General features: G+C 39.1%; 1 protein-coding gene across 1 annotated transcript in view; it reads left to right on the plus strand.

The window, feature by feature from the left end:
* LOC126484896 (dynein axonemal heavy chain 10) overlaps positions 1 to 27,589 on the plus strand; it is a 1,141,797-nt gene that overhangs the window by 21,254 nt on the left and 1,092,954 nt on the right. The window contains exons 4-8 of the mRNA XM_050108495.1: positions 21,816 to 21,939; positions 22,037 to 22,205; positions 22,306 to 22,373; positions 23,537 to 23,719; positions 23,794 to 23,875. Coding sequence (XP_049964452.1) covers positions 21,816 to 21,939; positions 22,037 to 22,205; positions 22,306 to 22,373; positions 23,537 to 23,719; positions 23,794 to 23,875 — 626 coding nt within the window. The remainder of the gene's footprint in view (positions 1 to 21,815; positions 21,940 to 22,036; positions 22,206 to 22,305; positions 22,374 to 23,536; positions 23,720 to 23,793; positions 23,876 to 27,589) is intronic.

A 27,589-nucleotide genomic window follows, 5' to 3' on the forward strand; every position in this document is an offset into this window, starting at 1 on the left:
GATGAAAGAAAGAATATAGACAGGAAAGGCAGTCACCCAATCACAGCTCACACCCCATGCACCCTTCTGTCAAATGGCAAGATCAGTGAGCCCTAGAAATTAATCTTCAGCCATCCTACCTAATGGCTATTGCTCACCTTCACCTTCTTGAAAGGTTGGTCCAATACCATTCTGTTTTAAGAGCAAGATTCTTACATCCTTCCAATTGTAATTACTCCTTAGCACCTAGTTGTGATTGTGAGATATGTGTGGGTCATTTGCTGTTTCATGTACCGAAGGTCGCCATTCTCAGGTGAGAGTACTGTTTGCTAAATCTCACCAGAATCGATTTCTGCCATGAACAGTGCCCCTTTTCTACACTACAGAGAATCAAAGCACCTGTAATAGAAATTATTGCTGCTTCACCATAACACAAAATGGAGATACAGCACGCCAGTGGTGAAAGCTGGAAGGAATGATGAACCACTAATGAGTATGTGCTTCTGCCAGTCAAGTAATTTATAAAATAGTTCAATGTAGAATAACATTCCATTTAAAAATTTTTATTAGTCTCTCAATCATTCCATGTAATGAATCTTTTTACCATATCTATGCTACAGAAAGCTTATATTATAAACATTTGTTCTATGTTATTTTATACTTTATTACTTCCCGAACTTGGGATTTTGATGCTCATTTCATCTCCCTATAACTTTTGGTGTTTTCTGTCATTCATCCCTCACAGTCCCTTTTATCATTTCTGGATATCATTCTAACTTATTCATTCACACTAACAGTGAAAAGTTACACGTTTTTATTCCAAAGAAATGAGTATTTTCCACATCATTAATCTTTGAGAACAAGCTTCACAGAATAGTATCATAGTAAAATAAACTGCTTAGTCTTCATTAACACAGTAACGGAATGGCATAGACAGTATAGTATTGGCAGATTTGGATGGTTCTATGTATATGTCAAAGAATTTCTTTAACTCAGCAGTCATTAGTTTAGATTTTTCATGTGCTTTCATCAAAAATAAATCCCCAATTTTCTCTTATTTCTTTTTCACCCTACTATTGTGTCTTATTTTTTTCCAGGTTCCCCATGCTTTTTCATTACCTCTTTCACTATAGCATCATTTTCCAGTGCAGAAATAAATGTAAATTCTGGAAGTTAAGGTTTTTTTTTATTTTATTTTTTTTTATTTATTTATTTTTTTTTTTTTATTGAATATATGAGGAGAATCTACTGGTGGAGTATTGCAAGCTGTTAATGACAAAAACTGGGAACATGCTCAATCCAAGTAGTATGGTTATGGCTACAGTACACTAAACACAGCTTGTGGATGTCTCTCATGTATTTTGCTGGAGGTTTAGTAGATGGTGATCTGCTGAAATCAAAATGTGCTTTATGGCTGCTCTCTTGATAAAGGACTTCCAAGCTTTTGAAGCAAATAGAGATCTAGATTAACCACAAGCTTACAAGAAAGGTTCATATCTCTGTCCCCATAATTAGCAGGAAAGAAGGAGGAAAAGACCCTCAAGTTGTGCTACATGCCCATGAGGTGTGTGGGAGGGCAAGATAGTGACAATGAGCAACTTCTGGGGCACTTGCCATGCTCCAGCTGCACAAGGCTTGCTCAGGTTAACTGAGCTGTGGCCCTGCCTGAGTTACTTTTCTAGTTACTCACAGGATTACTTTGGAGCCAAATCTCACAAAAAATACCCCTGATGGGAAGGATGTACTTTCAGGCAGCACCAACACTCACCTGACCAAGAGAGTTTGGATGGTCAGCCCATAAGAGAAAAAGTATCAAAAATATAAGACAGGGCATTACCATAACACCTCCATAGTACTCAAGAGTGGAGAGGGGACATTTGAAAAGGTCTTCTTTTTCTGTATACACTAAGATGTGGAAGAAATTGCTGCATCTTAAAAAAGCATAAAATGGCTTCATAGTGTTACGTTACTAGTGGAAACAGTGACATCACACCAAGTATTTTAGCAACAGTAGGTCGCTGGTCTGCAGCTTGTGATCTAGTGGTTAACATTGCTGCCTCTAGTCCATAGGGTCCCAAGTTTGATTCCTGGTGGGGTCAGATTTTATCCCCTCAGTGACTGGGTGTTGTCTTATCCTCATCATCATTTCATCATCATTGACATGCTAGTCACCAAAGTGGCATCAAGTAAAGAAAACTAGTACTGGGCAGCTGAAATACTCCAGATTGAGTCTCGCAGCCAATACTACAATATATTCATTTCAGTAGGCAGCTACCATATAACAGCCAAAGTGGATAATCCTCTTTTTTCTAGCAATAGTATAGTTATCTGTCCAGATATATTGGACAGATCCCAAAGAATTACAAGAACAATGGAAAACAATGGTGCTACAGAAATGAAAAATTTATGGGAAAAGTAAATGGTTGTAATGGGAAAACACCAGTATTTATGTTAACCTTCAGTACACCTGTACTACTTTAACATATTACTGCAGTTTATATCCACCTTAAAGTTTGGCCACTCATCCCAAACCTGATCTGATGCTTCAAGTGGCAAACATTTGGCTGCATTATTGTGGAATGTCACAGTAGAGCTGCATGTAGGAGTTGTTGAAGGCCAACACATGAATCAAGTTAATCTTGTATGGCTGCTCCAAAATTTTTAAATCATTCTACTGATCATGCTAAGTGGAGGAAAAAGTGCTTCATTTATACAAAGAAGTGAAACATTCAAGAGATGAAGGTGACAAGGAGAAGCTCCTATGACAGTGATACTGCAAGGGACTTATCCAGATCATCTTCATCTTCTGTATCAAAATTGTCTTTGTCCTGAAGCACGACCCTTTACATTACTGGCACACTTTCATGCATAACAGTCTTGCTCACCTACACCTCTCTGATCTTGGCAGTCTGTCTTGCATTTGCAATATATTAGCTGGAAACGCCTTTTGGGAGTGGGGTATTTCATTGTGGTAATGGCAGCCAACCACATTTTTTGTTAATGTCCACCCAAAATACATGGATCCAAGTAGATTTTGATCCAGTGCTGCACCCAATGTGTGTTACTGAGCTGCAGATTCAGTGGAAGGTTTTGGAGCCATGTTTACTGATAGTTTGTAGGCTAATGACACATACTGCTTATACCTCTTCTTATTGAAGTTGTGGTCGGGTGGTTACCACCATAAAGGGCAACCAGAGATTTCTCACATGCTCCTGCTATTTCTTTTGGCTGGGATGAAAAAGCAGAGAACACCGACAACATTACCAACAGAACAATTCATCAGCGCGGTGGAACAGGCTACTCTTGCACTTCCATGTGATGCTGCAGAGGAAATACGACAGGAAACATGCCATGTACTCACCAGGGCAGCTACCGCAAAGCCAAACATCTCCAAGCAAGAGAGGCAAGCACTGAAGCAGCTCTGACAAGATGCCAAAACTGTTGTCCACCCAGCAGTAAAGGGAATTGCATGGTCCTACTACCATGTAATTCATACAAGCAAAAATTGTATGACCTATTAGAAGACGACACCTACCGGAGAATCGAAGACAATTCTACCAGCAGAGTGAAAAGAAAGACTATTAAGCTTCTCCAGCAGACCTTTGAAGATAAGAAGACGGTGAAGAAACTCTGTCCACGAGCAGCTGCACCCCCTAGACTTTGCAGGCTACCTAAAGTACATAAGGATGGATTGCATCTCCACCCCATTGTAAGCAACACTGAAGCACCAACATACGAATTAGCAAAACACCTAATGTCAATGCTCAGTCCCTTTGTGGGCAAATGTCAACACCACATCAGAAACTCCGCACTTTTCGTCCAGCAGCTCCAGAACTTCCAATTGGACCAAGAACCAAGAAGACCTCATGGTGAGGTTTGACGTGGTATCCCTCTTTACTATGGTACCTCTAAGAGACTTCCTAAGCCTCATAGGAGAAAACTTCAGACCAACAGTAATGAAAGTTTTCGAATTCGTACTTACGTCAACATCCTTTCTGTTCGATGGGAACTACTATGAACAAACAGATGGAGTAGCGATGGGCTGTCCGCTATCACCAGTAGTGGCAGTATGTTTATGGAGGCTTTTGAAGAAGAAGCACTCAAGTCAGCAGTCTACAAGCCCTCTTGCTTCTTTCGATATGTAGACGATACATTCGTAATCTGGCTGCACATACAACAATGCCTCCAATCTGCAGCATCTGAACTTGCTTCACCAGAATATCAAGTTCACAATGGAGTTAGAAGAAAACAACCAGCTTCCATTTCTGGAAGTGCTCATCAAGCGAAGACCAGATAGCACAATAGGACACAGCATCTACCGTAAGCCGACACATACAGGGTGGTCCATTGATTGTGACCAGGCCAAATATCTCACGAAATAATCGTCAAACGAAAAAACTACAAAGAACGAAACTCGTCTAGCTTGAAGGGGGAAACCAGATGGCGCTATGGTTGGCCTGCTAGTTGGCACTGCCATAGGTCAAATGGATATCAACTGCGTTTTTTAAAATATGAATGCCTCTGTTTTATTACATATTTGTGTAGTACATAAAGAAATATGAATGTTTTAGTTGGACCACTTTTTTCGCTTTGTGATAGATGGCGCTGCAATAGTCACAAATGTATAAGTACATGGTATCATGTAACATTCCGCCAGTGCGGACGGTATTTGCTTCGTGATACATTACCTGTGTTGAAATGGACCATTTACCAATTGCGGAAAAGGTCGATATAGTGTTGATATATGGCTATTGTGATCAAAATGCCCAATGGATGTGTGCTATGTTTGCTGCTCAGTATCCTCGACGACATCATCCAAGTGTTTGGACCATTAGCCGTATAGTTACTTTATTTAAGGAAACAGGAAGTGTTCAGCCACATGTGAAATGTCAACCACGACCTGCAACAAATGATGATGCCCAAGTAGGTGTTTTAGCTGCTGCTGTGGCTGATCCGCACATCAGTAGCAGACAAGTTGCCCGAGAATTGGGACCCTCAAAAACATCGGTGTTGAGAATGCTACATCAACATCGATTGCACCCATACCATATTTCTATGCACCAGGAATTGCATGGCGACGACTTTGAACGTTGTATACAGTTCTGTCACTGGGCAAAAGAGAAATTACAGGATGATAGCAGATTTTTTTGCACGCGTTCTATTTAGTGACGAAGCGTCATTCACCAGCGGTGGTAACGTAAACTGGCATAATATGCACTATTGGGCAACGGAAAATCCATGATGGCTGCGACAAGTGGAACATCAGTGACATTGGCGGGTTAATGTATGGTGCGGCATTATGGGAGGAAGGATAATTGGCCCCCATTTTATCGATGGCAAACTAAATGGTGTAATGTATGCTGATTTCCTACGTAATGTTCTACCAATATTACTACAAGATGTTTCTCTGCATGACAGAATGGCAATGTACTTCCAACATGATGGATGTCCGGCACATAGCTCACGTGTGGTTGAAGCGGTATTGAATAGAATAATTCACGACAGGTGGATCGGTCATCGAAGCATCATAGCATGGCCCGCACATTCACCAGATCTGACATCCCCGGATTTCTTTCTGTCGGGAAAGTTGAAGGATATTTGCTATCGTGATCCACTGACAACGCCTGACAACATGCGTCAGCGCATTGTCAATGCATGTGCGAACATTACGGAAGGTGAACTACTCGTTGTTGAGAGGAATGTCGTTGCACGTATTGCCAAATGCATTGAGGTTGACGGACATAATTTTGAGCATTTATTGCATTAATGTGGTATTTACAGGTAATCACGCTGTAACAGTATGCGTTCTCAGAAATGATAAGTTCACAAAGGTACATGTATCACATTGGAACAACCGAAATAAAATGTTCAAGCGTACCTACGTTCTGTATTTTAATTTAAAAAACCTACCTGTTACCAACTGTTTGTCTAAAATTGTGAGCCATATGTTTGTGACTATTACAGCGCCATCAATCACAAAGCGAAAAAAGTGGTCCAGCTAAAACATTCATATTTCTTTACGTACTACACGAATACGTAATAAAAATGAGGGTTCCTATTTAAAAAATACAGTTGATATCCATTTGACATATGGCAGCACCATCTAGTGGGCCAGCCATAGCGCCATCTGGTTTCCCCCCTTCAAGCTAGATAAGTTTCGTTCTTTGTAGTTTTTTTGTTTGACACTTATTTCATGAGATATTTGGGCCGGTCACAATCAATGGACCACCCTGTATAGATTTGTACTTGCATGCCTGCAGCTGTCATGCTGCTTCCACAGCGAGAGGGTGTTCAGAGCACACCGGTGCACAGAGCACACAAAATCTCAGACTGTGACAGCCTAGCAACTGAATTGAAGCACTTGCAGGATGTGTTCTGCATGAATGGTTTCATCAACCAGCAGATAAAACGTGCCTTAAGACCGTAGAAGCCGAGACCACAGCCTTCCGATGACAAAGTCAAACCAGTTGTGACGGCGATTATACTGTATGTCGGGAACACATTGGCAAACATCAGCAGAATACTCAGAAAATACAGTGTCAAGTGCAAGTCTCACCCTCCATCCAAAATGAAAACATTATTAGGATCAGTCAAGGATGACTTAGGACTCTGGAAACTGGAAGTTTACAGCATCCCCTGCCAATGCGGGAAAATGTACATAGGCCAGACCATCTGAACAGTACAGGAGAGATGTAGTGAACATAAATGCCACACACACAATGCACAGTTGACCAAGTCTGCCATGGCAGAGCACTGCATCTCACATGGACATGACACGCACTACGATGGCAGAAAGGTGTTACAGCAATCAAACACCTTCTAGGACTGTATCCTCAAGAGGCAGTGAGATCTGGCTGCATGATGAACTAGTAAATAAAGACAGCAGTTTCCAGTTAAGCAAGGCCTGGGATCCAGCTTTGAGTACGATTAAAACACAACAACAGCCTACATGGAAATCCGTTCCTGTCAGGACACCTGAAGAAGAAGAAGAAGAAGAATTGTCACCACGACGGCAGAGTTCAGCAAGTGGCCATGGCCGCGGAAGGACTGCGGCCCATGATCTGTAGCGGGGTAGCGTGCTTCCCCCACCACCCAGTGCCATCCTTCCTCCTCCATTGGCCGCAGACTGCTCGGAAGTGCCCAGACAGAGGGTGCAGGAGAGGGGTGGAGATTATATAAAGTTTGGTATCCATCAGAGATCAATCAGGCTCCAAGAACACCTGAAGATGGCAAGAAGTCAGCTTGTCAAAATATGGCGCCTTTTGGATGATGCTACCCAGCTGAATACCGGAGAAATTTTCAAGATTATTTACATATGATTTGAGATCTCAATTTTTGGAGGGGGTCTTGAGAAATTTAACCTTGTTTTGGTCAAATGACATGGACATAGAACTGTAACCATTCATTGCATGGAGGAAGAGAATGTAAGTGGAAACACACTCCTCCTCTGCACTTCTCAAATGATAGAGGAGCTGAGGCATAGTACCTATCTCTGGCTTGAGGAAGTAGACATTATGGTGAGTCAGGAGACTTTTCATTATGACCAGATCTTACACCAAAATTGTGATATTCTTGTCAGCTGAAGCCAAGGATTCTGCCATCTCCTTTATCAATGTGTCTACCTTCTTGGAGGCAATTCACTTTCATTTTACTTTTCCATCAGCATGGTAATAAGTCTATCCTTGTATTTTCCATTTGATAGAAAATTCACTTGTGAAACTGTTAGTGTCATGGTGCTGGTAAATTTTATCGCCTTTACTGCTTTATGGTCTATGGACTTCATAGGATATTGTCAGTCCAAGTATCCATTGAATGCAATCATTGAACTTTGATTATACTATTTCATACATAATGGATATGTGAGTCACAGATTTGTCTGAAGGTATGTCTACTTGACAACATGAATCTGGGAATCAAAAAGCCCCCATCAATCACATGTATTGTACTCTTTGGTTCCAGAGTAATCAGGATGGAAGCTGATGAAAAAGGGGTTGGCTCCTGTTACCACACTAAAAGCAGCAACTCTCAATAGGCTTCTTCAGCTTATATCTCACAAATGAAAGACAGATTGCCAAGGCCAGTGCGGGTGTTGGCAAACAGGACTGTTCTGTATGAAACTGTGCCAGCAGTGTGAAGGGGCGCACTCAACATAGACAATAGTTTTAATATAGAATATGAAGATGATCTGGACAAGCCCATTCCTTCTTTTGCAGATGGAGAACCTACTCAAAGAAATGACCCAATCCTGGTCTCACCAATCATTCATTTCATGACACATGTACACTATAACATACAGATTTCATATTCATCCTTCTCGTGTCATGTACCTGACATGTCGTAAACGTAACTTGCTAATGTTTTCATCAAACATACTTTAACATCAATTCATTCGAAACACCTTCCTTTAAGTGTAATACACTGATAGTATAATGCTGATCAGACATAGATAGGTGGGACAGGTTATTTGGCAGTAGACTGCAGAAGAAATTTTTCATATTTTTCCCTCTGTGCCTTCCTCCTTATAGGAAAATTGAATGTTACAGACATCCATTTATGAAATTTAGTTTACATTCACATGGTGCAGGATTTTTGTTGATAACATGAACGTTTTTGAAGTTTATGGGTCTGAGAATGGTTGTTTTTGACACATTCGCAGAAAGGCCCAAAAACCACTGCTTTTTAGTGTTGTCTCAAACAGGTACCTCTCACTAGAAAATCTAGCATGACTAGAGCATTTTGTAGAAAATTTTTCTACTATTATTTTTGTGGAGTGGTCATCTTCAAACAACACGCAGTTCCCAATACAGAAGGGAAAAACTGAGCAAAAAGTTTGAGTTTCTCTCTCTCTCTCTCTCTCTCTCTCTCTCTCTCTCTCTCTCTCTCTGTCTCTCTCTCTTTCTTCCTTTGTCCCCCCTCCCCCACCCCTCCATCTGTCCGTTGTGAAGCCAACCTCCTATAAGGCAACAAACACAAAACTCAGAATCAGTACTGCAGAAAAGATGCAGAAATATTCATACAAAATCTGCAATTTTTTTTTTATGAAAATGGCTGTTTGAACACCAATTGACTGGACTACACTCTCAGGAAGTGTGTAATAATTCCAATTTAAAAGAAGACCAATCCAAAAAAGCATGAATATCACCATAGTATCAGTTTTTATACGTTGCAAAATACTAATACAAATTATTTTCAGAAAAATGGAAAAACTGGCAGAGACCAACCATTGGGTTCTGGAGACATGTAGGAACACAAGAGGCAATACTGACACTGTGACTGCCTTTAGAAGATAGGCCGAGGAAAGGCAAACCTATATTTATAGAATTTGTAGACTTAGATGAAGCTTTTGAAAATGTTGACTGGAATACCTTCTGTGAAATTCTGACGATAGTAAGGGTAAAACACAGGGTCCAAAAGGTTATTTACAAATTGTACAGAAACCAGATGACTTATAATAGTCAAGGATGTATTGTTTCATACTACTCTGATGAAGTGAGGTGTTGCCCAAGCATTTTTGAAGCACCAAATGAAGATCACAACTGTAAAAAGTTTATTTTCACAATAAATTTGATAACATACATTTCAATATATGTTTTATTTATGCACATGTATCACAAGATGTGTGGACACAGCGTTTGTAGAAGCCGGTATGATGGTAAAGTTCGTACCACATTTGTGGTACCTGCTGGTCGAGTGGTTTATTCTGTTTTATCGATTCCTGCCTTGGAGATATGGTACATGCCATAGAGAAAGAGTGGCCTTGACAGTGCCTATGATGTCACGGTAATAAGAGAAAACTTGTTACATACTGACTCAGTTATAATTGGTTAAATACAAGAAACCATTTTTGGGCTGGTAGTCAATATTAGTGTTTTGTGATGTTCTGCATGATAAAGCACTTTTGTTTCCCATAATTATTTAAACAAGAGTACAACATATGATATGTTGTTTATCAGTTGCCTCACATTTAGTTCAAGAATTGGATGTTGTATTTGTTCTGTTAACTTGCAGCTGTAACTGGCACTTTGAGAAAAGAAGTTTGATTAGAAGAGGTTGGTGAGTGTGTTGAAATAATGTGAGCAAGATTAAATAACAAGAGGTCTTACCTCCTGAACAGACTATACTTCACCACCAAATATCCTAGTAATAAACCAATGGAACATCCCAGAGAGCATGAAAGAGACATGATTGTTGAGAAGGGAGTGAGACAGGGTTGTAGCCTACCTCCAATGTTATTCAATCTGTACATTGAGCAAGCAGTAAAGGAGACCAAAGAAAAATTTGGAGTGAGAAGAAATAAAAACTTAGAGGTTTGCCAATGACATTAGAATTCTTTCAGAGATAGCAGAAGATTTGGAAGAGCAGTTGAATGGAATGGACAATGTCTCGAAGAGAGGATGAACATCAGCAAAGCAAAGCAAGGGTAATGGAATGTAGTCAGATTAAATCACATGATGCTGAGAGAATTAGATTAGGAAACGAGACAAAGTAATAGTTAGTTTTGCTACATAGGCAGTAAAATAATTGATTATGGCCGAAGTAGAGTGTATATAAAATGCAGACAGCTGGGAAATCATTTCTGAAAAAGACAAATGTATTAACATTTAATATAAATCTAACTGTTAGGAAGTCTCTTCTGAAGGCGTTTGTCTCGAGTATAGCCTTGCACTAAAGAGAAATGTGGATGATGAGCATTCAGACAAGAAGGACATAGCAGCCTTTGAAATATGTGCTACAGAAGAATACTAAAGACTAAATGGATAGCACAATGCTGAGCTCAGTACCAGCCACTGAAAGTAATAAGCATTTACATTGAGAGACAAAATAAATACCTTATGATTAATTAAAAAACCAAGTTTAGCCAGATATCTAAATTAGTACAGAAATATTATACCACTGAAGTCCCCCGGCATGAATATTGTAATGGAAGTTATTACAAGTATGAAGGCCAGAGTGTGTCTTTATACCTAGCACCCCATGATGGAAACTGGATGACGGCATGGTAAAAGAGCTGCTAAAGTAATTTCCCCACACATTTCTCATAATGGGCAACTTCAACACACAAAAGGCTGTGGGGTTTGGGTGCCACAGGCCGCAGGAGCCAAGTCACTGAGATGCATAACTATTTATATTACACGCCCTTTGAATTCTGGTCAGATGACATAATTGTTTAGACATAAAATGTTCCCATCATCAGTTATTCTTCATTTCTGCTCATAAATTCTTGCAGACCCATTTCAATGGGGAGTGGCTGCGGATTTGCATTTCACTGACCACTTTACACTGTGAATCCATATAATGAATAGAGCTGTGGTTGAAAGGAAACCAAACTGGATGATTAACAGGGAGAAATGGATGCTAAATAGTCAGAAGGCTACATATGAGAAAAAAATGTGGATTATATTAAGTGTGTGATTCAGCAAATAACTAAAGAATCAATTCCAAAATCTAGCAACTGTATCAGAAGAAGCCTGTCCCTTAGTGGGTTAAAGAATGTCATTCAGCAATTAGAGCCTAGGTGCACAGCTCTGTAGGAGTAGAAACACAGCCTATCAGCAGAAAATCTCCAGTGTTTGGGATTGTGGCAAGGTGCGTGATTAAAGAAAGGAAGAGAAACTTCCAGAATGAAATCAAAAGTTCCAATAAATGTTCCAAATCAGGTACGAAAGCTTGGATGTCAGGAGACTTTTGAGCAGGGTCAGCACATCTCCCTCATGCAGACTTACTGAAGAGAATGGGTTTTAGGCGAGTTTGGATAAGGAGGTGGCTGAAAAAAGGATAATTATTTTTTTTAATGCCACTGCATTTGTCAGACAAACTTCAAAGTTCCAGGCACTGCAGAGAATTATGGAAGTGAGAATAATCACAGTTCACCCCTCTGAGTACAGAGTAAAATCAAGTAAGCAAGCACATCTGTGAGTCTGAGAGGAGCGACTGTGGCTGCTCAGTAAGTGTTTGACAGTAAAGAGGTGGTTTCTTTGTTCATTCTGCAGATGACAATAATCATGATGTGTCTGTCCAGAATGTTTCACCATGAGACAAGCCCAGCAAAGTAGTAAGGCAGGAAGTGGCTGAGTTCCATCAGAAACACTTAGTTGGCTCCTTTGTATGTCCACCAACTCAATATGGCTGTCTAATGAATGCTTTGAAACCCAGTCATATTAAAAATAACATAATTCACTATAACTAGATAAGACATATACATGTCAAATAAAACTCTCCAAAACAAAACAAATCAGCTCTTGCTTAACTTGTAACATAATTAATTTGACAGACACCAAGTGATGAGGCACAACTCTGACTGCAAATTTAGAAAAATACTTAACTCCACAAAACTGAGTGATGGCACAAAAGGAAGGCAATTCAATGTAGAATACTCATCTAATATCAAAAAATAAGAGGAATGTTACTAGAACTTTTGTATATTTCATATGTAATTTTACTAAACAAGTGAATGCAAATTGTTGTTGTTGTTGTTGTTGTGGTGGTCCTCAGTCCTGAGACTGGTTTTATGCAGCTCTCCATGCTATTCTATCCTGTGCAAGCTTCTTCATCTCCCAGTACCTACTGCAGCCTACATCCTTCCGAATCTGCTTGGTGTATTCATCTCTTGGTCTCCCTCTACGATTTTTACCCTTCACGCTCCCCTCCAGTACTAAATTGGTGATCCCTTGATGCCTCAGAACATGCCCTACCAACCGATCCCTTCTTCTAGTCAAGTTGTGCCACAAACTCCTCTTCTCCCCAATTCTATTCAATACCTCCTCATTAATTATGTGATCTACCCATCTAATGTTCAGCATTCTTCTGTAACACCACATTTCGAAAGATTCTATTCTCTTCTTGTCTAAACTATTTATTGTCCATGTTTCACTTCCATGCATGGCTACACTCCATACAAATACTTTCAGAAAAGACTTCCTGACACTGAAATCAATACTCAATGTTAACAAATTTCTCTTCTTCAGAAACGCTTTCCTTGCCATTGCCAGTCTACATTTTATATCCTCTCTACTTCGACCATCATCAGTTATTTTGCTCCCCAAATAGCAAAACTCCTTTACTACTTTAAGTGTCTCATTTCCTAATCTAATTCCCTCAGCATCACTCGATTTAATTCGACTACATTCCATTATCCTCGTTTTGCTTTTGTTGATGTTCATCTTATACCCTCCTTTTGAGACACTGTCCATTCCAAGTCCTTTGCTGTCTCTGACAGAAGTACAATATCATCGGTGAACCTCAAAGTTCTTCTCCATGGATTTTAATACCTACTCCAAACTTTTCTTTTGTTTCCTTTACTGCTTTCTCAATATACAGATTGAAAAGCATCGGGGAGAGGCTACACCACTGTCTCACTCCCTTCCCAACTACTGCTTCCCTTTCATGTCCCTTGACTCTTATAACTGCCATCTGGTTTCTGTACAAATTGTAAATAGCCTTTCGCTCCCTGTATTTTACCCCTGCCACCTTCACAATTTGAAAGAGAGTATCCCAGTCAACATTGTCAAAAGCTTTCTCTACGCCTACAAATGCTAGAAACATAGGTTTGCCTTTCCTTAATCTTTCTTCTAAGATAAGTCATAGTGTCAGTATTGCCTCACGTGTTCCAACATTTCTATGGAATCCAAATTGATCTTCCCCGAGGTCGGCTTCTACCAGTTTTTCCATTTGTCTTTAAAGAATTCGCATTAGTATTTTGCAGCTGTGACTTATTAAACTGATAGTTCGGTAATTTTCACATCTGTCAACACCTGCTTTCTTTGGGATTGGAATTATTATATTCTTCTTGAAGTCTGAGGGAATGTCACCTGTCTCATACATCTTGCTCACCAGATGGTACAGTTTTGTCAGGACTGGCTCTCCCAAGGCTGGCAGTAGTTCTAATGTAATGTTGTCTACTTGTTTCGACTTAGGTCTTTCAGTGCTCTGTCAAACTCTTCACGCAGTATTGTATCTCCCATTTCATCTTCATCTACATCCTCTTCCATTACCATAATATTGTCCTCAAGAACATTGCCCCTGTATAGACCCTCTATATACTCCTTCCACCTTTCTGCTTTCCCTTCTTTGCTTAGAACTGGGTTTCCATCTGAGCTCTTGATATTCATGCAAGTGGTTCTCTTTCCTCCAAAAGTCTCTTTAATTTTCCTGTAGGCAGTATCTATCTTACCCCTTGTGAGATAAGCCTCTACATCCTTACATTTGTCCTCTAGCCATCCCTGCTTAGCCATTTTGCACTTCCTGTCGATATCATTTTTGAGACGTTTGTATTCCTTTTTGCCTGCTTCATTTACTGCATTTTTATATTTTCTCCTTTCATCAATTAAATTCAGTATCTCTTCTGTTACCCAAGGATTTCTACTAGCCCTTGTCTTTTTACTTACTTGATCCTCTGCTGCCTTCACTATTCCATCCCTTAAAGCTACCCATTCTTCTTTCCCCCATTCCTGTCAATTGTTCCCTTATGCTCTGCCTGAAACTCTGTACAACCTCTGGTTTAGTCAGTTTATCCAGGTCCCATCTCCTTAAATTCCCACCTTTTTGCAGTTTCTTCAGTTTTAATCTACAGTTCATAACCAATAGATTGTGGTCAGAGTCCACATCTGCCCCTGGAAATGTCTTACAATTTAAAACCTGGTTCCTAAATCTCCGTCTTACCATTATATAATCTATCTGATACCTTTTAGTATCTCCAGGGTTCTTCCAGATATACAATCTTCTTTCATGATTCGTAAACCAAGTGTTAGCTATGATTAAGTTATGCTCTGCGCAAAATTCTACCAGGCGGCATCCTCTGTCTTAGCCCCAATCCATATTCACCTACTACGTTTCCTTCTCTCCGTTTTCCTACTCTCGAATTCCAGTCACCCATGACTATTAAATTTTCATCTCCCTTCACTATCAGAATAATTTCTTTTAATTCATCATACATTTCATCAATTTCTTCATCATCTGCAGATCTAGTTGGCATATAAACTTGTACTACTGTAGTATACATTGGGTTCGGTCTATCTTGGCCACAATAATGTGTTCACTATGCTGTTTGTAGTAGCTTATGCGCAATCCTATTTTTTTATTCATTATTAAACCTACTCCTGCATTACCCCTATTTGATTTTGTATTTATAACCCTGTATTCATCTGACCAAAAGTCTTGTTCCTCCTGCTACCGAACTTCACTAATTCCCACTATATCTAACTTTAACCTATCCATTTCCCTTTTTAAATTTTCTAACCTACCTGCCCAATTAAGGGATCTGACATTCCACGCTCCGATGTAGAACACCAATTTTCTTTCTCCTGAGCAGTCCCCGCCCGGAGATCCGAATGGGGGACTATTTTACCTCCGGAATATTTTACCCAAGAGGACTCCATCATCATTTAACTATACAGTAAAGCTGCATGCTCTCCGGAAAAATTACAGCTGTAGTTTCCCTTGCTTTCAGCCGTTCGCAGTACCAGCACAGCAAGGCCATTTTGGTTAGTGTTACAAGGCCAGATCAGTCAATCATCCCTGCAACTACTGAAAAGGCTGCTGCCCCTCTTCAGGAACCACATGTTTGTCTGGCCTCTCAACAGATACCCCTCCGTTGTGGTTGCACCTACGGTACGGCTATCTGTGTCGTTGAGGCACCCATGCTTCCCAATCAATGGCAAGGTCCATGGTTCATGGGGGGGAATGCAAATTACATTTTTAAAAAAATCCACTGCAGCAGGAGAAAGTTAGATCTTAAGATCAGTATTTGGAGGTGCCATAACGTAAGATGCATCAAAATTTTACTTGCAAAATTGGTTTTGAGCCATATCAAGAAATGCAGTTGCAGTTGTGATCACCTAAAATAGCACAAACTCCCAATAGCACTCACCACATAAAATAATGTGATGTACCATTTCCTAGGATGTGACACTGTATTATAGTCTACTAATTTAAAGCAAGCTGTCTTTGGTTGAACATTTCTGGTGTGGAGAATAATTTTAGTATTTAAAAAATTTTGGGAGAAGTAATAACAACAGAAAACACATAAGGAGATCCACACTGAAAAGGCATTTCCTCTAACTTGTATAACTCATATGTGATCTGAAAAACTTTTAAATAATGGCACAAAATTTGGTTTCATTGCCTTGGAAAAATGCTCACTTCAACCATAAATAGCTGGCAGCAGGATGCACTCAACAGTCTTTTGCTGGAGAGGATCACAGGCAGTTATCTGCTAGGAATTTTTGTCAAGTGTGGTATGCATTAGTGAAACATGTGCAAAGGTGAGCAATGTAACTGCAGCACTGTTGTAGAATCTGCTATGTTTTGGAAAACAGAAAAATACTGACTGCCATTGGACTTAGTATCATTGGGGTTAATGGTGACATTAATTTTTTTGAGTGGCATTCAACTATGAAATTATTTGAAGAAGTTCATACTTTGATTATTTGATGTGAAGCAATAGTGTGATAGGGGACTGAACATTTGTGCATTGATTAATAGCCATTCAGGACACATTTGTATCTTCCAATTTTTTTTTTTTTGTATGAAAGCAAAATAAATTCAATGAATTTTGAGAAACTGTAAATCAGAAACAGTCCCTATCATTTTATCTTGTTGATATGCATTGCCGCATTGAGATTTAATGAATTTACTAATCTGCAGTGGGCATAAAGTATAGGTTAACACTTTGTCTGTGGGCCTCCTCCCCTCCAAAACACCTGTAACCATTTGAGACAAATTCAGTGTGTAGTTAGTCCCAATGAGAGGAGGCACACCATTAGCAGTTCTTTGGGCTGGGGGGAGGGGAGGTTGGAGGAGCAAGTTCACAGAAAGTGATTAAAAAAAAGGAAGGAAACTACTATCGGTACGATACATAGTTCCATTAAGTATTCTATGTCAGCTACACAAGTTTGGGTGTCAGTAAGGAGACCTTTGCCCATGTGGGGTTGTTGGTCCCCAATCGGGCACCTCCCCAAGTGGCAGATAGGGGAACATCCTGCAGATATGGAGGGTACCAGTGAAATAAAATGCCTGGGGCAGACCAAAACCAGCAGGTACAGGTATGAGGGTCAGTGGCTTGGAAGAAATGCAGAGGTGCCCCCAACATTTAACTGCTATCTTGCGGTCAGTAGAGGAATCTACAGAGGCTAAGTGTGTTCCCCTGAAAATGGAACCAGCTACCCGGCGAGCTGTAAGAGGCAACCCCTCAAATGGTTGGACAGAAGATTAACAATCTTTCCCTGTAAAAATCACTTGTTGTGAATGCCAGCAAAGGAATAAGCTGGACAAATATTTTGATGATGACACCAGCAAACAAAGGGTAAGAGATTTGTACATAGAAACATGGAATGTACGGAGCCTATACCAAGCTGGAGCCCTACGGCAGCTGCAAATGCAAGCAAACAACTATGGTATATAACTGTTGGCTCTCGTGGAAATTAGGTGGAAGGGAAGTGACATAGTGGACTCCGGAAATTTCACAATCTTCTATAGTGGCAGGAGGACAAATACCTTTGGTACAGGTTTTGTGATCGCTGAAGTACTGAAACATGCTGTAATGGGTTGGGTTGGGTTGGGTTGTTTGGGGGAAGAGACCAAACAGCGAGGTCATCGGTCTCATGGGATTAGGGGAGGATGGGGAAGGAAGTCGACCGTGCCCTTTCAAAGGAACCATCCTGGCATTTGCCGGGAGCGATTTAGGGAAATCACAGAAAACCTAAATCAGGATGGCCGGACGTGGGATTGAAGCGTCGTCCTCCCGAATGCGAGTCCAGTGTGCTAACCACTGCGCCACCTCACTCGGTACTGTAATGCACTTTGAACCAATCAATGAATGGATGTCCATATTAAGATTAAGGGGAAAATTTTTCAACATAACAATTATAAATGTACATACACCCACAGAGGAGCAGATGATCAACAGAAGGATGAGTTTTATAGCAAAGTACAGCAGTTGATCAGGCTCCTAAACATGATGTTAAGATCTTAATAAGAGACTTGAATGCAAAAACAGGAAAAGAAGAGGCTTATCAGCCAACTATAGGAAGATGTAGTCTCAAATGACAATGGAATTAGGGTTGTAGATTTTGCTATAAGTAAAAACATGACAGTCAGCAGTACATGGTTTCAAACACAACAATATACACAAAGAAACATGGATGTCTCCAGATGGACAAACTAGAAATTAGGTAGACCATATATTGATTGACAGGAGGCACGGATCAGACATAATGGATGTTAGGAGCCAACGTGGAGCTGACTGCAATTCAGACCATCATCTAGTGAGAATTAAGTACAGGCAAAGGATCTCACTATTGAGTAAACAAAAAGGCCACAAACAGAAAAGTTTTGACATTAAGAAACTAAAGTCAGAAGAAATACAGAGAGCATATCAGTCGAAAATAGAAGATGAGATTAAGAACGATACCGACACATCAAATGAACATATGGAAACAGTGTGGAAAGTATGTAAGACTGCAATAATTGAGGCAGCTAGGGAGGTTTTAGGTAATGTACGGGCTCAAAGGAAGGCAGATTGGTTTGATAAAGATTGTATGACAAGAATTGAGGAGCATAACATAGCACGAATGAAATTATTTCAGAGAAGAACTACAGAAAATCCGAATGAATGCAATGAGAAGTGCTGTGTAGTTAAGAGGGTTTGCAGAAAGAAGGAAAGAGCACTAGAAAAGAAAAAAAATGGAAAAAAAATTGAACAGCTAGGAGAAGAGAAGCAAGCACGTGAAATGTACCAAAATATTAAAGAAGCAAAGGCTGGGTTTCAAGCCAGAATGAATATATGTAGAAATAAGGAAGGGGATTTGATAGGGGAGAGTAATAAAATACTTGACAGATGGGCAGAATACTTCCAAGAGGTACTAAACCCAGAAGTAGAAGGATTAGAACAAGAAGAACTGGTGAAAATAACTTATTATGGACCAGAGGTCTTAACACCAGAACCCACACTGGAGGAGGTGATACAAGCCATTAAGACCTTAAAAAATAATAGGGCACCTGGAGAAGATCAGATCCAGGCAGAATTTCTCAAATAGGGTGGGGAAGCATTGTGGAAAGCAATACATAAAGTAACACTGAACATCTGGCAGGAGGAGAGCATGCCAATGGAGTTGAAAATGGCTATTATATGCCCCATACATAAAAAAGGAGATAAATTAAACTGCCAGAATTACTGAGGAATATCCCTGCTAAATACTACATATAAAGTGTTCTCCAAGATCCTAACTAGGAGGCTTACTCCCTATGAGGAAGAGAGAATTGGAGACCATCAGAGTGGCTTTCGAAGAAATAGGTCAACAACTGACCAAATATTCGCATCAAGCATACTACTTGAAAAATGTTATGAACATCAAATAAACATACACGAACTTTATATCGATTATAAACAAGCCTATGAAGGTATCTCAAGAATGAATTTGCAGAATGTGGTGAAAGAGGCAGGAATACCGAAGAAGCTCATTAAACTTACTATTATGACCCTCTGTGAAACCAATTTTAAAGTAAAAATACAGGGTGAAATCTCCAGAAAAGTGGAAGTGAAGAAGGGACTGAGACAGGGTGACAATATCTCCTCACTGCTATTCAACCTCTGCCTAGAAAAAGTAATATAGAGATAAATAGAGGAGGAACTATTTTTAATCGTTCACTGCAGTGCCTGGCCTACGTAGATGATATGGCATTAGTCACATGAAACACAGCTGTGCTGGCTGATGTCTATCAACAACTGGAGAGAGGTGCAAGGGAACTTGGCCTGGTAGTCAATATCGAAAAAACCAAATATATGGCAATGACAAACCAGCAAAACCTACCAAATCTCAGGATAGTCAACAAGGAGTATGAAAGGGTGAGAGACTTCAAATAACTTGGATCAATTATCACAGAGACAAATGACATCAGCAGCAAGGTGAAAGCGAGAATAGCAGCAGGCAACAGATGCTACTTTGCTACACTACCCATGCTTAGGAGCTCACTTCTGTAACAAAAATCTAAAATCCTCATTTACAAAACAATTATAGGACCAGTTGTTATGTATGGTGCCAAGACATGGACTATGACTGCAAATGAGGAAACGATCCTTAGCATTTGGGAGAGAAAGCTTCTGCATAAAATATACGGCCCAATATACAATCAAGAAGGTTGGCGCATTCGTACGAATACAGAATTAAAACAACTTTTTGAAGAACCTGACATTGTCACTACCATTAAAATAAGAAGACTGCAATGGGCAGGACAAGTGGTCAGAATGGAGGAAGACAGAACATGTAAGAAGATTTTTGATGGCAAGGCTGGAGGCAGACGATGGAAGGAACATCCCAGAAAGAGATGGATGGACCGAATTGAAGACGACATGAAAAAGCTGGGTGTCAGAGGCTGGAGACGGAAAGCCATAGACTGGATAGAATGGCAGGATATTGTGATCCATGCCAAGGCCCTCCAAGGGCTGTAGAGCCAAGGAGTAGAAGTAGAAGGAGACTTTTGGGAAAGTGCAGCATACCCCCTCTTACGGCCATAGTGAGGAAAGGGTTTTGATGAGCTTGAATAGCTATATGGCTCAACCAGTGGCTGAACACTTTTTTAATGTCACTGTTTCAACCAGATGAACGTCACAGTCCCATAAAATCTACAGAATTGTAGAGGTGAAAGTAATGAGCAAATAGACAATCACCCATTTCCAGTTTCATTAAAATTTGGTTTAATAGAGTTTATTCAGACAGATGGAGGAGGCTGTACTCATTTCTTTACTGAAACCAGTCAAGGATAAAACCATACCTATCTGTTATTGGAGCTTTGCTTTTACCAGCTGCATTGGCAAATATTCCTAAGGAAGTGGAGAGCCTCTGCCTTGTGTGGACTTTGAATCAAAAAATAGCCTGATTCTACCCTTTAATACGGACTCCTACTGGTGTTGGGGATACAAAAGTCTTTTATGTGTGAAAACTGGACAGTTGATGTGTTTTTTAACTTGAAAATAAAAATCATATGGCACCACTTGCAGATAATTTTGGCAATTTTATGAATGGAGATATCTGCCAGTTCTTATTTAGTCTTACCTCAAGGAATGTTAACCTCTGCTACCACCTTATCCATATTCTGTCAGACTGTTATCTTCTTAGGAGACTGGAGTTCACCAACTATTTACAATAGTTATAAATGACTTCTCACTTGGCCTGAGCTGCAAGAGATGGCGGCCATATTTGTATGAGGTGTGTTTGCTTGTGCGAATGAATGTGTGTGTGTATTTTCTTTTCTGAAGAAGGCTTGGCCAAAAGCTAACTGCATAACATTCTCTTCATTGAGCCTGCCTGCAACTCGACATATCATCTTTATGGTGAGTGAACTCTGTATTGTCCCTTATATTGTTGTACTCCAAATTCTGTTTCTAAAAGTTTTTTTCTTAAAAATTAGTACTGTATGTATGCTTGAAAATGACAAACTGTCAAAATGAAAATCATTACTGATAAATATTTTGATAGCCATAAGCAATATTTATCATGTTCAAAAATAAAAAGATATTAAATTGTTTCACAAAAGGTTTCCAGTTTTGAAGTGGTGGGAACCTGCATATTGTAACAATAAAATATGGTACATTTCCTAATACTGATTCTCAAGCACTTATAAGTATTTGAAAATTTGAAAGAAAAATGCCATCATGCAGAAAATAAGACAGAAGAAAGGCCTTTAATAATACTTCTCAGTAATATATACTGTTATCAACTTTCATGTACTGGGATGTGTCAGCTACTACAATGCTGTTTGTTCCTGTACAATTAAGATCTGAATTTAAGATAATAAAAAAGCTATTTTGTGTAAATTAATAGATTTATTAACTCTTCTTACAGGATAAACTTGAAACCTATCATAAACGCAGTCATCCATCATGCAACTGAGTGGAAGGCTCAACTTGGGCAAATACTAGCAAAGAAGACAAAGTCCAATATGCAAGCTTTCAGAGATAGAATGATTGTATGTTGATGCAAATTAAGAAAATAATAATAATAAAATGTAATATTTAGTTTTTTAATTCTGTGCAGTGCTGATTATATAAAAATATTTTTTACAGGATGTGAAGACAAAGCTAGAACAAAAAATTATTTCATTAGAAACCTTCAAAGATGTATTGCAGGCAATAACTACAATACAGAGAACATCCATTCAAGCAGAAATAGACTACTGTGAAATGCAAGAGACATATCGTACATTGCACTTACATCAAATTGAGGTAAAACTGAGTAATAAAAGTTAATAGCAATGGTCTGTACTCGGATGAGTAATAACTGGCTCATAAAGGCTTATGGCATATAAAATCTTGGTGTTTGTGTAAATTGCAAGAATTGAAGGTGAAGATGATGAAGACAGAATGTTCCATATTTATATTTTCAGTACTGAACTTTTCCTTGGTAAATGGGAAATTAAAAGTCCTTGGATGCAGGGATATTATCATTTATTTTGATGTGTGCCAAAATAAATTAGGTTAGTGACCATTTTTATATGTCTGAGGTACTGAAAATTTCTTCGGGAGGGATGTGGGTTGAGGGCAAACTGTACTTAGTTAATTTACATTTGAGCCAACTAACTCTTAGGTCTGTTAAGGGGATATTTTAAATTGTTGAGATGTCACTCCTAGATAGATTCAGAAACTATTATGTCAAAAAATAGTTGGGTCAAGCTTACAGTGTAATTTCACTCAACTGCTTTGATGAGAGACGTCTTTTGTGACATCATGATGCAAGGGATGGAAGTGACCTATTATTAAATTTTGTGTGTGGTTGTTTTAGTCACTGGTGTAAACTATGCTGTTTATTCCAAATATGTCATGATTTATGAGATTGTGGTTAGGCAAGAACCTGAGAGCACACTTGAAATTGTTGCTAGGAAAACAAGTAGCAATCATATTTATAATTTTGGTTGTCACAAATATTTGGTTATTTCTTTCCATACATGGCACAATTTCCAAGGGTAAAGTTAGGCAGGAACCTAAGAGCATAACTTCAATTGTTGTGAGTGAAGCGATTAGCTATTATATCTATTATATTTATTATCTTATTTCTAACAAATATTGAGACATGTTTTGAATGTGGTAAGTTTTTTGAGGGTGAGATTAGGCAGGAACATAAGACTGAAGCTCAGATTTTTATAAGTGAAACTATTATTGATTATATTTATAATCTTTTTTCTTTCAATTGTTTGACTGTTTTTCAAATGTGCCACATTTTTTGAAGGCGAGGGTAGGTAGGAAGCTAAGAGCACGGCTCAATGTTGTGAGCAAAACAAGTAGTTATCATATTTATAATCTTGGTTCTTACAAATATTAGGCTATTTTATTTTTTTTAATGTGATGTCATGGAAGCATGATGTACTTTAAATGGATTGTTTTTGTAGGGAATGTGTTGGGTAGTGTTGTCAAACTTTGTTACTGAATGTTTTGTGTGTGTGTGTGTGTGTGTGTGTGTGTTTGGCGGGGATGTCTGGTACTGCTGTGTTCCATTAAGCTAAATAGATCAAGCAATATTTAATTCCAATTGTGTGTTTTTTGTATTTTTTGGTCCCATTTATTGTACAGGAATTTGTGCATGTTAGTTTTGATTATGTGGTAGGGGTTGCTTCCAGGTGTAATGGTGAGCCACAAAGGTTAACAGTTGTTTGCAATCTGTTGGACCTTCGATACAGCCAGCTTCAAGCCAGTCATCAGATGAAATGGAAACAGCAAAGGGCATCACATCATCATATTACTGAGCTTAAAAATGTGAGAATGAAGAGTCACCAGATAACTGTCAGATTTTGCTATTTCTGATCATTTATGGCATACTGCTATGATAGTTGTACATTTGTGGAATAGGTACAGTGTCAACTGTAGTACTGAGTGGAGGACTAAGTACAGTGTCAACTGCAGTACTGAGTGGTTAATCAACCATTTAATATTGTCTCAGCATGATATGACTGTAATCTGTTTTGCAGTGGCATAACAGAACATACAACTTCATCCAAAGTGTTGGTCTAATGGTGGAACACCATATAGAAGTTCTCTGCTGTATATTGAAATGGTGACACACAGTCCATAGTGTTGCTACCATTGACCAGATACCACAAATGCTTCAGAATGCAATGGACACATAAAAGCAGCCTCTGGCATGTTGGATGGCCAAATATACAGTTTTTGTATAAGCCTTACTTTAAACTTTACAACAGTAGTAAGGTATTAGTTTTTATTTTGGAATAGTACCTTTTTTCTGTAAGTTGTACCTTGAAGTGCATCAGATACTTTGGGATGAAACATTTCCAAAAAGCTTCAAAAATTAGCCCGTACAAAACATGATTCCTACCTATTAATAAGATATGGATTAAAAGCAACGACAATTACTGGACCAAACAAGAGCCATCTCTAGGCAGGAGAAATTGAATATCTTTGCTGTTGTAATAAGGAAACAAAATTATAAAAAGTAAGGGCTTAGGGCATCTGACAATACCTAGAATCAGAAATAAGCCTGTTGGAGACCATTGAACTGAAGTGATTGCAATGATACAGAGAAATGAAGAGGATGCCTTCCCACAAGCCCCCTTGTATTTACTCTCATCAAAATGCCCCAGTGAAGAAACTGGGAAAAAGATTTCATGACAACAGAGAAAAGCAGATTGCAATGTTAGAAAATTTTTAACACAAATATTTATATTTCTGTTGCTGGTGCAATCACAGGTAATGTTACATTAAGCTATACTTTGTATCTATATTGTAAAAGATGAAGGATACTGTGTTTTAAGGCACTATTATTAATACTACCTCAAGCTGCACTGCAAGCAATGAGGATTAGCAGCCAGCATTGCTGGCTGGTGTACTACAGGCTGCTGCTTCAAATCTAACTGCCAGTAATTATCTCTTATGTAGTATTTATCATTTCTGGAAGGTTCTCAAAATGTATTATGGTTGTAATAATTGTTGTTGTGGTCTTCAGTCCAGAGACTGGTTGGATGCAGCTCTCCTTACTACTCTATCCTGTGCAAGATGCTTCATCTCCGAGTAACTACTGTAACCAAAATACTTCTGAATCTGCTTAGTGTATTCATCTCTTGGTCTCCCTCTATGATTTTTACCCTCCACGCTTCCCTCCAGTACTAAATCGGTGATCCTTTGATGCCTCAGAACATGTCCTACCAACCAATCCCTTCTTCTGGACAAGTTGTACTACAAATTATTCTTCTCCCCAATTCTATTCAGAACCTCTTCATTAGTCATGTGATCTACCCATCTAAACTTCAGCATTCTTCTGTAGCACCACATTTCAAAAGCTTATATTCTCTTCTTGTCTAAACTATTTATCTTCAGTGTTTCAAATCCATACATGGCTTCACTCCAAATGAATTGTTTCAGAAAAGACTTCCTGACACTTAAACCTATACTTGATCTTATCAAATTTCTTTTCTTCAGAAATGTTTTCCTCACCATAGCCAGTCTATCTTTTATATCCTCTCTACTTTGACCATCATCAGCTATTTTGCTCAAATAGCAAAACTCATCTACTCATCTACTACTTTAAGTGCCTCATTTCCTAATCTAATTCCCTCAGTATCACCTGGTTTAATTCGAATACATTCCTCTATCCTTGTTTTACTCTTTTTGATGTTCATCTTACATCCTCCTTTCAAGACTCTGTCCATTCCATTCAACTGGTCTTCCAAGTCCTTTGCTGTCTCTGACAGAATTACAATGTCATTGGCAAACCTCAAAGTTTTTATTTCTTCTCCATGGATTTCAATTCCTACTCCAAATTTTTCTTTTGTTTCCTTTACTTCTTGCTCGATATACAGATGGAATAACATCAGGGATAGACTACAACCCTGTCTCACTCCCTTCTCAACCATCTGCATCCCTTTCATGCCCCTCGGCTCTTATAACTGCCATGTGGTTTCTGCACAAATTGTAAATAGCCTTTCGCTCCCTGTATTTTACCCTGCCTCCTTCAGAATATGAAAGGCAGTATTCCAGTCAACATTGTCAAAAGCTTTCTCTAAGTCTACAAACACTAGAAGCATAGGTTTGCCTTTCCTTAATCTATCTTCTGACATAAGTTGTAGGGTCAGTATTGTGTCCCATGTTCCAACATTTCTACAGAATCCAAACTGATCTTCTGCAAGGTCAGCTTCTACCAGCTTTTCCATTTGTCTGTACACAATTTGTGTTAGTATTTTGCAGCCGTGGCTTATTAAATGGATAGTTCAGTAACTTTCACACCTGTCAACACCTGCTTTCTTTGGGAGCGGAATTATTATATTCTTCTTGAAGTCTGAGGGTGTTTCACCTGTCTCATACGTCTTGCTCACCAGATGGAAGAGTTTTGTCATGGCTGGCTCTCCTGAGGCTATCAGTAGTTCTAATGGTGAGATATCTACTCCTGGGGACTTGTTTCAACTTAAATCTTTCAATGCTCTTGCCTTTTTACCTACTTGATCCTCTGCTGCCTTAAGTGTTTCATCTCTCTTCTTCTACTGTATTTATTCCCCTCTTCTTGTCAATCGTTCCCTAATCCTCTCTCTGAAACTCTCTACAACCTCTGGTTGTTTCAGTTTATCCAGGTCCCATCTCCTTAAATTCCTACCTTTCTGCAGTTTCTTCAGTTTTAATCTACAGTTCATAACCAGTAAATTGTGGTCAGAGTCCACATCTGCCCCTGGAAATGTCTTACAATTCAAAACCAGGTTCCATGTAAACAACCTTCTTTCATGATTCTTAAACCAAGCTATGATTAGGTTATTCTCTGTGCAAAGTTCTACCAGGTGTCTTCCTCTTTCATTCCTTTCCCCCAGTCCATATTCACCTACTACTTTTCCTTCTCTTCCTCTTCCTTTTCCTCCTATCAAAATCCGGTTCCCCATGACTATTAAAATTTCAGCTCCCTTAACTATCTGAATGGTTTATTTCATTGCATCATACATATCTTGTATCTCTTCATCATCTGCGAAGCTAGTTGGCATATAAAGTGGTACTACTGTGGTAGGCATGGACTTGGTGTCTATCTTCGGTACAGTAAAGCATTTACTATACTGTTCATAGTAGCTTATCCGTGTTCCTATTTTTTTTTTTTTTTTTTTTTTTTTTTTTTTTTTTTTTTTTTTTTAATTCATTGTTAAATGAACTCCTGCATTACCCCTATTTGATTTTGTATTTATAACCCTGTAGTCACTTGACCAGAAGTCTTGTTCTTCTTGCTACCAAACTTCACTAATTCCCACTATATCTATCTTTAACCTATCCATTTCCCTTTTTAAATTTTCTGAAGGGTTAAGGGATCTGACATTCCATGCTTTGATCTGTACAATGGCAGTTTTCTTTCTCCTGATAATGAAGTTCTCCTGAGTAGTCCCCATCCAGAGATCCAAATGGGGAACTATTTTACCTCCAGAATATTTTACCCAAGAGGATGCCATCATCATTTAACCATACAGTAAAGCTGCATGCCCTCAGGAAAAATTACATTCATAAATCCTCCTTGCTGTTAGCTGTTTGCAGTACCAACACAGCAATGCCATTTTGGTTGATGTTACAAGGCCAGATCAGTCAGTCATCCATACTGTTGCCCATGCAACTACTGAAAAGGCTGATGCCCCTCTTCAGGAACAACTT

Source organism: Schistocerca serialis, chromosome 6 (genome assembly GCF_023864345.2).
Source record: "Schistocerca serialis cubense isolate TAMUIC-IGC-003099 chromosome 6, iqSchSeri2.2, whole genome shotgun sequence".
NCBI lineage: Eukaryota > Metazoa > Arthropoda > Insecta > Orthoptera > Acrididae > Schistocerca > Schistocerca serialis.